At 42.4% G+C, this 15,298-nt stretch overlaps 1 protein-coding gene across 1 annotated transcript; it reads right to left on the reverse strand.

Annotated features, from left to right (window-relative positions):
* Positions 1-10,066: 10,066 nt before the first annotated feature.
* On the reverse strand, positions 10,067-15,246 carry LOC110608409 (polygalacturonase). Its single transcript, XM_043953762.1, has 9 exons — positions 15,240-15,246; positions 14,822-15,129; positions 14,205-14,633; positions 13,933-14,091; positions 13,629-13,741; positions 11,449-11,518; positions 11,046-11,366; positions 10,386-10,942; positions 10,067-10,329 (listed from the first exon to the last, which is right to left on the reverse strand). The coding sequence occupies exons 1-9, from the start codon at positions 15,244-15,246 to the stop codon at positions 10,092-10,094; spliced, it is 2,202 nt and encodes a 733-aa protein (XP_043809697.1). The 3' UTR covers positions 10,067-10,091.
* Between the last annotated feature and the right edge of the window lie 52 nt (positions 15,247-15,298).

The following is a 15,298-nucleotide window of genomic DNA, read 5'->3' on the forward strand; positions in this document are numbered from 1 at the left end:
CACTGCTGCTCTCTCTGGTTCCTCTGTTCTGTGCCTACACAGATGGACTCAAGTGAGGGACCAACATACTCTAACATACCTCTAAACATCTCCCCTTAAGACCCCTTAAAACACCTCAAAACATGCATGCAAAACAAGCAAAGGAAAGCTGGACAGGGCACCTTCGGCAGCACCTTCGGCGGCCGAATGTTTCCTCCAGAGACGAAAGTCAGGCATGTTCGGCGGCCTAACTTGGACTTTCGGGGGCCGAACCTGGGTTCATCCAGAACTCAGTTTCGTGCACAAGAACGCCTGCCATCCGAACTTCAACCCTCCAAACATGCATCCAACCTCTCCAAACATACTCTAAACACTTAATCATGCATATAGGAGTCTTAAACACATTAAAACTCCAACAAATAACACACAACAACCACAAACAAAGCATAGGATCCATACACCCTAATATGCACAACTCATGCATACACATGCACAACTCCCCTTTCCCCTCATCAAACTCATTTAAAACATAATTAAAACCAAGGATTCACACTTACCTATTGAAGAACAAAGGCTGGCGTGACTCCTAACTTGAAGAGATGGAGATTCAAGCTTCACAAGCTCCTAAACTCCACAACTTCTCAAAACTCCCTTTAACTCACTTAAAACCTACTTTTCTTTGAAAGATTTGATGTAAAACTATGGAAGATCATTGAGAGAAAGCATGAGCAAGTTCCTGAACCAAAGGAGAGCCTAAGCACCTCCTTAGTCGGCCAAAAGCACCTTTAAAAGTGCACCACCGCTTCACGTTGGGTGGCCAAAGCTCCATGCAACACCTCACCACTTTAGGGGGCCGAACCTTAAGTTTAGGGGGCCGAACGTGGGGTACTTTCGGCAGCCGAACTTTAACTTTAGGGGGCCGAAAGTGGGAAAATCTTCCTTAGCCTTTTCTCTTAAAAACTCATTTCCTTTTCAAATCAAAAACTTAAAACATATAAAAACATTTTAGAAAACCTTCACTCTACCCTTCAGGGAAACTCTGACATTCAAAATTCCACCGGACGGTAGGAACTCCGATGTCTGAACTAGCCGGGTATTACAATTATGTAACAGCCCGGCCCCGTACGACCGGCCCTGTTACCGCTCACAGCCCGTTACACCTCCTGGGGGCGGCCACTGTGAGCAGCTCTTAACATCCCTTCACCCTCACGGGTTCCAGGCAGGATTTGTCCCTCGGGGAAGCCAGTACGGCCCGCCCTAGCCCGAGTGGATTTGGCCCAATTCCTTCCTCTGGGAATTAGGTCGCCTCCCCCACTGCTCGAACCCTTGACCTCCCACTTTAAGGGAATAGTCTGGTGAGAGTGCGAAGAATTGGTACTCACTCTCACCAGACTATTCCCTTAAAGTGGGAGGTCAAGGGTTCGAGCAGTGGGGGAGGCGACCTAATTTCCAAAGGAAGGAATTGGGCCAAATCCACTCGGGCTAGGGCGGGCCGTACTGGCTTCCCCGAGGGACAAATCCTGCCTGGAACCCGTGAGGGTGAAGGGATGTTAAGAGCTGCTCACAGTGGCCGCCCCCAGGAGGTGTAACGGGCTGTGAGCGGTAACAGGGCCGGTCGTACGGGGCCGGGCTGTTACATAATTGTAATACCCGGCTAGTTCAGACATCGGAGTTCCTACCGTCCGGTGGAATTTTGAATGTCAGAGTTTCCCTGAAGGGTAGAGTGAAGGTTTTCTAAAATGTTTTTATATGTTTTAAGTTTTTGATTTGAAAAGGAAATGAGTTTTTAAGAGAAAAGGCTAAGGAAGATTTTCCCACTTTCGGCCCCCTAAAGTTAAAGTTCGGCTGCCGAAAGTACCCCACGTTCGGCCCCCTAAACTTAAGGTTCGGCCCCCTAAAGTGGTGAGGTGTTGCATGGAGCTTTGGCCACCCAACGTGAAGCGGTGGTGCACTTTTAAAGGTGCTTTTGGCCGACTAAGGAGGTGCTTAGGCTCTCCTTTGGTTCAGGAACTTGCTCATGCTTTCTCTCAATGATCTTCCATAGTTTTACATCAAATCTTTCAAAGAAAAGTAGGTTTTAAGTGAGTTAAAGGGAGTTTTGAGAAGTTGTGGAGTTTAGGAGCTTGTGAAGCTTGAATCTCCATCTCTTCAAGTTAGGAGTCACGCCAGCCTTTGTTCTTCAATAGGTAAGTGTGAATCCTTGGTTTTAATTATGTTTTAAATGAGTTTGATGAGGGGAAAGGGGAGTTGTGCATGTGTATGCATGAGTTGTGCATATTAGGGTGTATGGATCCTATGCTTTGTTTGTGGTTGTTGTGTGTTATTTGTTGGAGTTTTAATGTGTTTAAGACTCCTATATGCATGATTAAGTGTTTAGAGTATGTTTGGAGAGGTTGGATGCATGTTTGGAGGGTTGAAGTTCGGATGGCAGGCGTTCTTGTGCACGAAACTGAGTTCTGGATGAACCCAGGTTCGGCCCCCGAAAGTCCAAGTTAGGCCGCCGAACATGCCTGACTTTCGTCTCTGGAGGAAACATTCGGCCGCCGAAGGTGCTGCCGAAGGTGCCCTGTCCAGCTTTCCTTTGCTTGTTTTGCATGCATGTTTTGAGGTGTTTTAAGGGGTCTTAAGGGGAGATGTTTAGAGGTATGTTAGAGTATGTTGGTCCCTCACTTGAGTCCATCTGTGTAGGCACAGAACAGAGGAACCAGAGAGAGCAGCAGTGAGTGTTGCTTCAGAGTTTGCAGAGTTAGCCCAGGGTTAGCCAAGCATTGGCTAGAGGTGAGTAGAACTAAACTTAATCTTTTATTAAAGAAACATAATGCTTTAGCATAGTTCATGCATCATGAATGCTATGATATGTATTAGGGTGATTGCATTAGAATCACGAATGTGAAGCATTGCATATTATGTGATCAGAGATTAGGTGGACCCAGGCGACTCCAATAGCCTAAGCTTCGGCTCCTGTCATTGTGTCAGGTCAGTTGGGCAATTACTTGTTGGAATGCCCTGTGTAGCTCCTTTGGGGGGCCAGTGTTGACAGAGGGTATTTTTGGGGTCATGTCTACCTTAGTGGGGATTGGACCAAGGCGACTTCAATAGCCCGTCGAGGGAGTTTTGGGGTCATGTCTAATCCAAGATATATTGAGATGCTTGTGTTGTGATGCATTTTCATATATAGTGCGTATGAATGAACTGTTTTCAATGTTTCTACTCACTGGGCTTTAGAAGCTCATCCCTTTCCCTTAATCCCAGTTTTGCAGGTACAGGGTTAGCTGGGAAGTCAGAAGCATCAGAGTGTTGGCTTCAGTATGTTTGTGTATAGCATAGTGTGGACATGATGTATGTAAAAGGATATATGTAAAGTAATGTAATAGTTAGTCAGTTAAGGTATAAATGTATTAGAATGTGCTTTTGCCTTTTGTCTATAGTATGTTTCATCCCTTGTATATGCATGTATCCTGTTTTCAGTTTAATGATGAGCAATGAGTCAAACCAGGCTTAATAACATGTTGTGTTTCGAAAACCCAGTGAATTATAACTGTGAGGGAAGACAGGGATTACTTCCTTTGACCCAAGACCAGTGCAATAGGAAAGACCAGGTTTGATTCCTGTGATCCACAGAGTAGACCACTAGAGAAGACCAGGTTTGATTCCTGTGACTCTATGGTAACCAAGTTAACTTATGATATGCTGACCCTTACAGAGTGGGTTCTATGCTGCAGAGCGCATAGGGTATGGAGGTTACTTGGTAAAGCATCACTGGTGTATTATAGATAGCCAGAGGGCTAGTTCAGATTAGTATATCTGAGCATTTGGTTCATATGGTTGGACCTATAGGACAGTGTTTTAAAGGTTAAGTCTGGTAGTTTTAAAGACAAGTTTTAAAAAGTAATAGTCCAGTCGGATCATGTATGGGATTTTAACAGGTACACAGAGTTCATAGCAGGCTTACTACGGGTCCCGGCGGCCTTAAGCCGATCTGGATCCTAGTGTCGAGCAGTTTGGGCCGTTACAAAGAGGGTACCGGTTTCCGGGCTGTTACAGTTGGTATCAGAGCCTGGTTCCTCATTAGTACGATGTTTTACATCGGAAAGAGGTTGGTCTAGAGGTCATAGTAAGGCAAAACACAATAAGTAAAATCATGTCCACTAAGATAGGAAGTTGTTTTGCATGCTGATGTGGAATACTCATGCTTATTAATGTTATGCTATGTAATGCATGTATATATTGTAAATTCATGTGTTTTCATATGAACATGTGTGCTAATGTTTGTTTCTTGATGTGTTGTTATTCAGGAGAACTAGGATGAGTGGAACTAGTTATTCTGTGGAATCAGACCCATCTGAAGGATCTTTTGAGGAAAACAGGGAAAGAATGGATGTAAGGAGAGAGATAGAATTAGATGTGCAAAGAAAGGATATAGGAGTGCAAGTGAATATGGACGAAGAGTCTGTAGATGATACCCAGAATAAGGATGCCAGGATCTCTAGTTCAGGAGAAGTTGACCCCTCTATTTTGAGTACAGCTGCTAAAAGGGGGAAAAAGAAAGTCAGAGGCCTTAAAGGGTCAAAGAAGAGGGAGTTTTGGAATAAGTTAAAGTCAGGGTTGGGTTCGAGTTCTAATAGGGATAGCTTTAAATGTGAGAGGTGTGGAAGGCTGCATAAGGGAGTTTGTCTTGCAGGGACAACAGCATGTTTTAGGTGTGGTCAGGAGGGACATGTAGTTCGTGAGTGTCGTACTGCACCTTGGATAGCTCAGTCTCAGCGGACATTTTTAAGTAGAGTTGTTCAACAGGAGGCAGCCACATCAGACCCAGTAGTGCCAGGTATGTTCATTTTGTTATAAATGTTCTGATGTGTTTTGAGGATTCTGATAGGATGTCTTTTGTTGTAATCGAAGTAAAAGATAAATAGATAGAATTTCAAAGAAGAGTTAAAGAGAGAGTTATTATGAGATGTTAGGATCTCAGGTTTTCATAAACCTAGGCATAGTGAGAATTGATTTCTCAAGAAGAAGAAGAGTAAATAAGGCAGAAAATAGAACAAGAAGTAAAAAGAGTAACAGTAAGTATGAATAAGTAGAAGGATAAGATGGGTCAGAGTAAGAGGAAAAGAAAAGGAAGGTAAGTTCAGAAAGAGACTAGAGTTAGTCTGGGATTAGATGGTGGTGAGGCTGAGGAAGAAGGGAGAGCCTTTTCTTCAGTAAATTCCCGAGGGAAGTTCCATTAGTTTTAGCTTGGATCTTCACCCTGACTCAGTAGGAGGCAAACACATCATACATGGTGACGTCAGATGCGTTCACTTGGAAGTGTTCAGATGTGTATGCTGTTTGTTTTGGACCCAGTGTTTCACTTTCCTTGTTGTTTATGAGCCATTGATAGAGTGGATTTGATGACTTCTGGGCTTAGAGTGTTTTTCTCAGGGTCAGTAGACCTGAATATGATCCATCTGATGCAGAGTCAGTCAGTTTAGTTCAGAGTTTATACAGAGTAGGCGATGCGATCCAGCTGACCTTATGGTTCTAGGGGTGACTGATGATGTCAACCTAGGGCGGATTGGCTAGCTACTCATAGTACTACCTGTGTCCGCAGAGACAAGGTAGGAGAGTTTAGAGCTCAGGATGGATCAATAGTTAGTCCTTAAAAAGGACAGAGTATAGAGGAATAGAGTACAGTATAGATGCCTAGAAGTTGATATCAGTCCCGCAGGCTCATCGTTATACAGGAAAAGTTGTCAGAGGGTTCTAACTCTTGTGAGCAAGTTTGTCAGGACAGGGAATCAACCTCAGTACCCTTTACTAGAGAGAGAGTTCTAGATGTTTTCCAGATGATCTGTCAGGTTTTCCATCTGTTAGAGAGTTAGAGTTGAGAATAGGAGTGGTATCTGGACGCGGAACCATTTCTTTCCTTTTACTCTAACAGGATGGCATCTACAGAAAGAGAATAGTCAGAATAGTATAGAGAGCTTAGTAGATAAAGATTTTATCCGACTTAGTACCTCACCCTGGAATACTCCAGTGTTGTTGTGGAAAACGAAGGATAGACTCTTGAGATTTTGTTATAACTGTTTACAGTTAACAGGGTCACTACTAAGCAATTACAGGTGTTCCTAGATAGGATTGATTGATCTACTAACTGTTCTAATCAAAGAAGATTGGATTACAGATTGGTATGATCAGAGTACAGATTGGAGCAATACCTGTTGAGAGTTAGAGATTACGTCAGTTTAGTAAAGAAGAAGAAAGGCGGGCAAGGATCAGTATTACAAGGTTGGTAATACAGATTGGTAGAAAAGATTGATGATCTATTGGAACTGTTAGTGGAAACTGGTTGTGATTCCAGTGTGATTACGGATTGGTATCATTACAGATTTGTATCTGTTAAGAATTAAAAGTGAGAGTTTTCACAAAGAGATTAGTTTAGTTAAGAGAAAGAAAAGAAGAATAAGGATCAGAGTAGCGCAGCGAAAGCTGTGGAGTTCAGAAAAAGGTTATGAGTATAAACTCAGATCAGGAGAATAGAGGTATAGATTCTCTCTTTAGAGAGAAGTGATAGGCTTTACTTGCTTATCTGTTTGTTTTTAACATTCGAGGACGAATGTTTTGTAAGGGGGGAAGATTGTAATACCCGGCTAGTTCAGACATCGGAGTTCCTACCGTCCGGTGGAATTTTGAATGTCAGAGTTTCCCTGAAGGGTAGAGTGAAGGTTTTCTAAAATGTTTTTATATGTTTTAAGTTTTTGATTTGAAAAGGAAATGAGTTTTTAAGAGAAAAGGCTAAGGAAGATTTTCCCACTTTCGGCCCCCTAAAGTTAAAGTTCGGCTGCCGAAAGTACCCCACGTTCGGCCCCCTAAACTTAAGGTTCGGCCCCCTAAAGTGGTGAGGTGTTGCATGGAGCTTTGGCCACCCAACGTGAAGCGGTGGTGCACTTTTAAAGGTGCTTTTGGCCGACTAAGGAGGTGCTTAGGCTCTCCTTTGGTTCAGGAACTTGCTCATGCTTTCTCTCAATGATCTTCCATAGTTTTACATCAAATCTTTCAAAGAAAAGTAGGTTTTAAGTGAGTTAAAGGGAGTTTTGAGAAGTTGTGGAGTTTAGGAGCTTGTGAAGCTTGAATCTCCATCTCTTCAAGTTAGGAGTCACGCCAGCCTTTGTTCTTCAATAGGTAAGTGTGAATCCTTGGTTTTAATTATGTTTTAAATGAGTTTGATGAGGGGAAAGGGGAGTTGTGCATGTGTATGCATGAGTTGTGCATATTAGGGTGTATGGATCCTATGCTTTGTTTGTGGTTGTTGTGTGTTATTTGTTGGAGTTTTAATGTGTTTAAGACTCCTATATGCATGATTAAGTGTTTAGAGTATGTTTGGAGAGGTTGGATGCATGTTTGGAGGGTTGAAGTTCGGATGGCAGGCGTTCTTGTGCACGAAACTGAGTTCTGGATGAACCCAGGTTCGGCCCCCGAAAGTCCAAGTTAGGCCGCCGAACATGCCTGACTTTCGTCTCTGGAGGAAACATTCGGCCGCCGAAGGTGCTGCCGAAGGTGCCCTGTCCAGCTTTCCTTTGCTTGTTTTGCATGCATGTTTTGAGGTGTTTTAAGGGGTCTTAAGGGGAGATGTTTAGAGGTATGTTAGAGTATGTTGGTCCCTCACTTGAGTCCATCTGTGTAGGCACAGAACAGAGGAACCAGAGAGAGCAGCAGTGAGTGTTGCTTCAGAGTTTGCAGAGTTAGCCCAGGGTTAGCCAAGCATTGGCTAGAGGTGAGTAGAACTAAACTTAATCTTTTATTAAAGAAACATAATGCTTTAGCATAGTTCATGCATCATGAATGCTATGATATGTATTAGGGTGATTGCATTAGAATCACGAATGTGAAGCATTGCATATTATGTGATCAGAGATTAGGTGGACCCAGGCGACTCCAATAGCCTAAGCTTCGGCTCCTGTCATTGTGTCAGGTCAGTTGGGCAATTACTTGTTGGAATGCCCTGTGTAGCTCCTTTGGGGGGCCAGTGTTGACAGAGGGTATTTTTGGGGTCATGTCTACCTTAGTGGGGATTGGACCAAGGCGACTTCAATAGCCCGTCGAGGGAGTTTTGGGGTCATGTCTAATCCAAGATATATTGAGATGCTTGTGTTGTGATGCATTTTCATATATAGTGCGTATGAATGAACTGTTTTCAATGTTTCTACTCACTGGGCTTTAGAAGCTCATCCCTTTCCCTTAATCCCAGTTTTGCAGGTACAGGGTTAGCTGGGAAGTCAGAAGCATCAGAGTGTTGGCTTCAGTATGTTTGTGTATAGCATAGTGTGGACATGATGTATGTAAAAGGATATATGTAAAGTAATGTAATAGTTAGTCAGTTAAGGTATAAATGTATTAGAATGTGCTTTTGCCTTTTGTCTATAGTATGTTTCATCCCTTGTATATGCATGTATCCTGTTTTCAGTTTAATGATGAGCAATGAGTCAAACCAGGCTTAATAACATGTTGTGTTTCGAAAACCCAGTGAATTATAACTGTGAGGGAAGACAGGGATTACTTCCTTTGACCCAAGACCAGTGCAATAGGAAAGACCAGGTTTGATTCCTGTGATCCACAGAGTAGACCACTAGAGAAGACCAGGTTTGATTCCTGTGACTCTATGGTAACCAAGTTAACTTATGATATGCTGACCCTTACAGAGTGGGTTCTATGCTGCAGAGCGCATAGGGTATGGAGGTTACTTGGTAAAGCATCACTGGTGTATTATAGATAGCCAGAGGGCTAGTTCAGATTAGTATATCTGAGCATTTGGTTCATATGGTTGGACCTATAGGACAGTGTTTTAAAGGTTAAGTCTGGTAGTTTTAAAGACAAGTTTTAAAAAGTAATAGTCCAGTCGGATCATGTATGGGATTTTAACAGGTACACAGAGTTCATAGCAGGCTTACTACGGGTCCCGGCGGCCTTAAGCCGATCTGGATCCTAGTGTCGAGCAGTTTGGGCCGTTACAAAGAGGGTACCGGTTTCCGGGCTGTTACACAGGGATATCGCCGGCTAATAGGTCGGTGATCCCGCGACTATAGCCATAATGGGTATACGCGGGACTGTGCCTGATAATGATAACTTTGTGCCGAGACTCATCTTATCCAGGGGAGGGCCAGTTATGCTAATAAACAGGGTGTTGAGGTGTGCGGGCCTTCCTTTCCTAGAGTGGGGCCGCGCTACCCACTCATCAGATCTTGCCACGTGGACCTATTATGTGTTGACAACTCATGCCTTTCTTTGGGCGACCCTTGTGCAGCATCACGTGGACCTATTATGTGTTGAAATTCTCACAGCACCTCGACCCATCAAATGAATAAGTTTTTATTAAACGAGTTTCTTAGGTTCCCGATAATAAGTTTTAAATGAGCAGCCCTAATTTCATGAGTCTCTTATTTCGCAAACCTTTCTAAAAAAACCGCATTTTGTTTCCCGCGGCCCAGTTTCTTTTCTCATTTGAGCCGAAAATGTTGCGTTGCATCGCATCCATTACATTGGATTACGCTGAAGGAGTTCATGATATGCTGTAGTGTTAAATTTTCTTTTGTCGATTTCATCACCGCACTGTGCAACGAAACTCAACAAATTCTTTAGGGAGTGGATTGTGTAAATCTAGCATCAAATTGAGTTCAGCACCAAAGAATACGCATATCTTTTCTTCTCATGGACAATGTGTGCCTTTGAGTGGAAATTTTAATACGATTACTCTATCGTGATGAAAATAACGTTCAAAACTGTACGAAAAATCTATAAAAAGCCTGAAAATTCGGACAGAATAATTTTTTCTAGGGTCGAAACTTGGCCAAACTGCCTTCGACTGTAATCTCATGTTTTCTGTTGTCAGTTTAATCACCGCACGACGAGGCGAAACCCGACGAGTGAGCGAGCAGATTGAATAGAAAATGGAAAAACAAAAAAGACAAAGAGCAACATGCGAGTATCTTGGCCGTCTACCCACGCAGTAACCTATATAAAAGGAAACTTTGAAGTGTCTCGTTTCATTTGGTAAAACTTACAACTTGAAATATGCTCATCTCCTCGATAATCCATGTATCGCGGCTAGGAGCTGCGAGGTTTGAGCGTTGACAATACTAGCAAATGGTTGGAGTCAATTTTCCCTTAAGTGTGGGTTTAACATTTGCACACAAGGATTTTACAGGGCCTTCCTTTCCTCCGTACGTCAAGTTAATGTCAGCGAGCTCGACCTTCTGGCATGGAAAACTGCTGCTGCAATTAAGTCGAACAGCTACTGCGGTCGCTGAAGAGCCCCTAATATTCTTGAAGGTGACGTTGGAGATCTTAACTTTTGACGGAAGCTGAAACAAACATCAGAAACGGCAAAGGGTTACAGAAATTTCATGTTGCGGGCAGATTTGTCCACGGACAATGCATTAAGAGACTCTTTCATTTTCATTTCTTTTCGCGTTACCTTTGGATTGCACTGATTCCATGGGCAGTACATTTGATCTATAATGATAGGGTTGCGGACATTTTTCATCATAATATCCTCGAAATGCATATCAGAGGCCATGCCACCATGTAATGCCGGCCATGTCTTAATTCTCACTCCATTGTCGGTGTCATAGAAGGTGCAGTTCCTTACGAAAATTCCGGAGACAAATTCATCAGTGGTCTTCCCTAAACTTCCCACGCTAATGCCATGTCCATGTCCACATCGTACGTTTGTGATCCTTATTTGTTCGCTGGCACCACCAATGGAGATGCAGTCATCGCCGGTGGCAATATTTGAATTAATAATGTTGATCCCGTTTGAATGCCCGATGTGAATTCCATCTGTATTGACGCTATCTCCTGGTGCAGTGATCGTGAAGCGATCGAAAGTAAGGTTTTTGCCACCTAGAAGATTGACATGGAAATTCTTACTATCGAGCGATGTTACGTCCTGAACTACGCTGTTGGTGATGAAGTCAAACCGCAAGCTCTGGCGTGTTTTTAAAGGGACAAGAAGCACATAAAGGAAACGTTATTAATCATCTTACAAAGCAGTATGATACATGCACAATATACGATTCAATTAAACTTACAACTGGAAGTCTCTTGCATTTTGGATTTCGACCGCAGTTATTTTGCTTCCAAGCCACTTGCCCTTGTCCGTCGAAGGTTCCACCACCGGATAATTTGAATTGATCAATGTATGCAAAAGTAATCCAGCTGTCCTTGGCATAACTGCTAGGGTTTATCGGTGCCAATAAGGTTCCTTGGACTTGAAGCTCCATGGCTCCCTTGCATGGACCATTTAAGTCAGTTAAACCTATGGAATATGTTCCTTTGGGTACTACAACTATGTTGGAACCCTTTGCTGAACAAGCCTCTTTCCACGCGCCCAATAATGCCTGAAAAGGAAAAAAAAAAGGGAGATGAAAGTTCAGTTAAAATGAGGTATAAGAAAATCACGGCGAAATTAAAAATTAGGAATCGTCAGCACACCTTGCTAATATCTGACTTGCCATCGGCTTTACCACCATAATTTTTCACATCAAATACGGCAGATTGAACTCTACCAGCAAAAACAAACAATAATAGCAAAGATGTCAGGGAAAAATACGTCTCCAGGGTCGTCATCTTCATGAAGCCTTTTCTTTTCTAAGTTCTTTCGTAAAATGCGCGGCAAATTAGAATGGATTTCTCCTTGTTTGCAAAAGCTTTTATATCTAAGCAATTATCTAAAGTTACCGGATTTTATAACGGAGGGAAGTTATTTACTTGTAACTTTTGTTCTATTATTGGAAATTGTTTTGTCGCTTTTTAATAAAAAGCATAACAGAGAAATACCGACTAACGTCTAACCTATAAGTAGATATTGTCTTGTTTTTCATTCGTTTGCAGCAAAACTTATCTTTACGTCTAAGCCTTTCATACTGATATAGCGATTTCTTACTTGTTCATGACAAGCACCCTCCAACGCCAATAGTAGATTTTCATTTGTCTCGCACCGTGCAATATTCCAAAATATTGCATAAAAAAAATAGAATTCACATAAGTAGAAATCGCATGCACTTTTTATGAGCCGCGTCACGTTTCCTTTTAAAGAAAAGGAAACGGAGCAACGATTAATCGTGACACATACTCACAGTGACTTCCTTTCTTGAAGAGATTTTAAGTGATGATGCTTGAGTAGATCCTAAATCATAGCACGGGTAGATTTATTCGCTTCACAGAATATTCTATTTTCATAAAATTAGTGCCATGTACCTTCTAAATTCATAATCGGTCCTTGAATCTTTTGAAAATTGCCCTTAGCATGCAATAAAAAAAAAATTTAAAGACGTTAAAAAAACCTAATGAGAAAATGTATTTTTCACCGAAGAGATTTCAACGCCTCAATATGTCGTGCAGTGACACAAAGTGAGCTAAAATGAAAAGCAAAATAGGCGACGCACATATTCACGGGGTTCGACAATATGTCGATGTGATAGAGCTTGTGCATTTTTTATTCCAAAACTTTGAGCTTATTGACCAACGAGCACCCGGGCTAGCTTGGTGATGCAGTCGGAAAATAGAGCTGTGCTGTTATTGGTTAAACCTGCAAGAATGAGAACGTGAGGTGATGGGTGCCCACGGCAGCCACTCCGACGCTCAACTCAATAAGCCTGAAGAGAAAAGCGAGAGAAAGGAATTGCTCATAACTTGAACAGTATAAAAGAACATCGTACCTTTGCCTCTCTGGTCGTTCTCCTTTAATACTGTAAGAAGACAGAGATAAATATAGCATTTTCTGATAATCCAATGATGATGTGATCGTTTGCTTGATCAGGGATATCGCCGGCTAATAGGTCGGTGATCCCGCGACTATAGCCATAATGGGTATACGCGGGACTGTGCCTGATAATGATAACTTTGTGCCGAGACTCATCTTATCCAGGGGAGGGCCAGTTATGCTAATAAACAGGGTGTTGAGGTGTGCGGGCCTTCCTTTCCTAGAGTGGGGCCGCGCTACCCACTCATCAGATCTTGCCACGTGGACCTATTATGTGTTGACAACTCATGCCTTTCTTTGGGCGACCCTTGTGCAGCATCACGTGGACCTATTATGTGTTGAAATTCTCACAGCACCTCGACCCATCAAATGAATAAGTTTTTATTAAACGAGTTTCTTAGGTTCCCGATAATAAGTTTTAAATGAGCAGCCCTAATTTCATGAGTCTCTTATTTCGCAAACCTTTCTAAAAAAACCGCATTTTGTTTCCCGCGGCCCAGTTTCTTTTCTCATTTGAGCCGAAAATGTTGCGTTGCATCGCATCCATTACATTGGATTACGCTGAAGGAGTTCATGATATGCTGTAGTGTTAAATTTTCTTTTGTCGATTTCATCACCGCACTGTGCAACGAAACTCAACAAATTCTTTAGGGAGTGGATTGTGTAAATCTAGCATCAAATTGAGTTCAGCACCAAAGAATACGCATATCTTTTCTTCTCATGGACAATGTGTGCCTTTGAGTGGAAATTTTAATACGATTACTCTATCGTGATGAAAATAACGTTCAAAACTGTACGAAAAATCTATAAAAAGCCTGAAAATTCGGACAGAATAATTTTTTCTAGGGTCGAAACTTGGCCAAACTGCCTTCGACTGTAATCTCATGTTTTCTGTTGTCAGTTTAATCACCGCACGACGAGGCGAAACCCGACGAGTGAGCGAGCAGATTGAATAGAAAATGGAAAAACAAAAAAGACAAAGAGCAACATGCGAGTATCTTGGCCGTCTACCCACGCAGTAACCTATATAAAAGGAAACTTTGAAGTGTCTCGTTTCATTTGGTAAAACTTACAACTTGAAATATGCTCATCTCCTCGATAATCCATGTATCGCGGCTAGGAGCTGCGAGGTTTGAGCGTTGACAATACTAGCAAATGGTTGGAGTCAATTTTCCCTTAAGTGTGGGTTTAACATTTGCACACAAGGATTTTACAGGGCCTTCCTTTCCTCCGTACGTCAAGTTAATGTCAGCGAGCTCGACCTTCTGGCATGGAAAACTGCTGCTGCAATTAAGTCGAACAGCTACTGCGGTCGCTGAAGAGCCCCTAATATTCTTGAAGGTGACGTTGGAGATCTTAACTTTTGACGGAAGCTGAAACAAACATCAGAAACGGCAAAGGGTTACAGAAATTTCATGTTGCGGGCAGATTTGTCCACGGACAATGCATTAAGAGACTCTTTCATTTTCATTTCTTTTCGCGTTACCTTTGGATTGCACTGATTCCATGGGCAGTACATTTGATCTATAATGATAGGGTTGCGGACATTTTTCATCATAATATCCTCGAAATGCATATCAGAGGCCATGCCACCATGTAATGCCGGCCATGTCTTAATTCTCACTCCATTGTCGGTGTCATAGAAGGTGCAGTTCCTTACGAAAATTCCGGAGACAAATTCATCAGTGGTCTTCCCTAAACTTCCCACGCTAATGCCATGTCCATGTCCACATCGTACGTTTGTGATCCTTATTTTGTTCGCTGGCACCACCAATGGAGATGCAGTCATCGCCGGTGGCAATATTTGAATTAATAATGTTGATCCCGTTTGAATGCCCGATGTGAATTCCATCTGTATTGACGCTATCTCCTGGTGCAGTGATCGTGAAGCGATCGAAAGTAAGGTTTTTGCCACCTAGAAGATTGACATGGAAATTCTTACTATCGAGCGATGTTACGTCCTGAACTACGCTGTTGGTGATGAAGTCAAACCGCAAGCTCTGGCGTGTTTTTAAAGGGACAAGAAGCACATAAAGGAAACGTTATTAATCATCTTACAAAGCAGTATGATACATGCACAATATACGATTCAATTAAACTTACAACTGGAAGTCTCTTGCATTTTGGATTTCGACCGCAGTTATTTTGCTTCCAAGCCACTTGCCCTTGTCCGTCGAAGGTTCCACCACCGGATAATTTGAATTGATCAATGTATGCAAAAGTAATCCAGCTGTCCTTGGCATAACTGCTAGGGTTTATCGGTGCCAATAAGGTTCCTTGGACTTGAAGCTCCATGGCTCCCTTGCATGGACCATTTAAGTCAGTTAAACCTATGGAATATGTTCCTTTGGGTACTACAACTATGTTGGAACCCTTTGCTGAACAAGCCTCTTCCACGCGCCCAATAATGCCTGAAAAGGAAAAAAAAAAGGGAGATGAAAGTTCAGTTAAAATGAGGTATAAGAAAATCACGGCGAAATTAAAAATTAGGAATCGTCAGCACACCTTGCTAATATCTGACTTGCCATCGGCTTTACCACCATAATTTTTTTCACATCAAATACGGCAGATTGAACTCTA

Source organism: Manihot esculenta, unplaced genomic scaffold, assembly GCF_001659605.2.
Source record: "Manihot esculenta cultivar AM560-2 unplaced genomic scaffold, M.esculenta_v8 Scaffold65, whole genome shotgun sequence".
Lineage (NCBI taxonomy): Eukaryota > Viridiplantae > Streptophyta > Magnoliopsida > Malpighiales > Euphorbiaceae > Manihot > Manihot esculenta.

Excerpts from the sequence above, each read along its gene's own strand:
- LOC110608409 (XM_043953762.1), bottom strand. Across the intron at positions 13,742-13,932 it reads ACGGAGGAAAGGAAGGCCCT|GTTACTGCGTGGGTAGACGG; the intron begins GTAAAATCCTTG and ends CCTTTTATATAG. Across the intron at positions 11,519-13,628 it reads GGGTTTCGCCTCGTCGTGCG|AGTTCAATCTGCCGTATTTG; the intron begins GTGATTAAACTG and ends TTTTGCTGGTAG.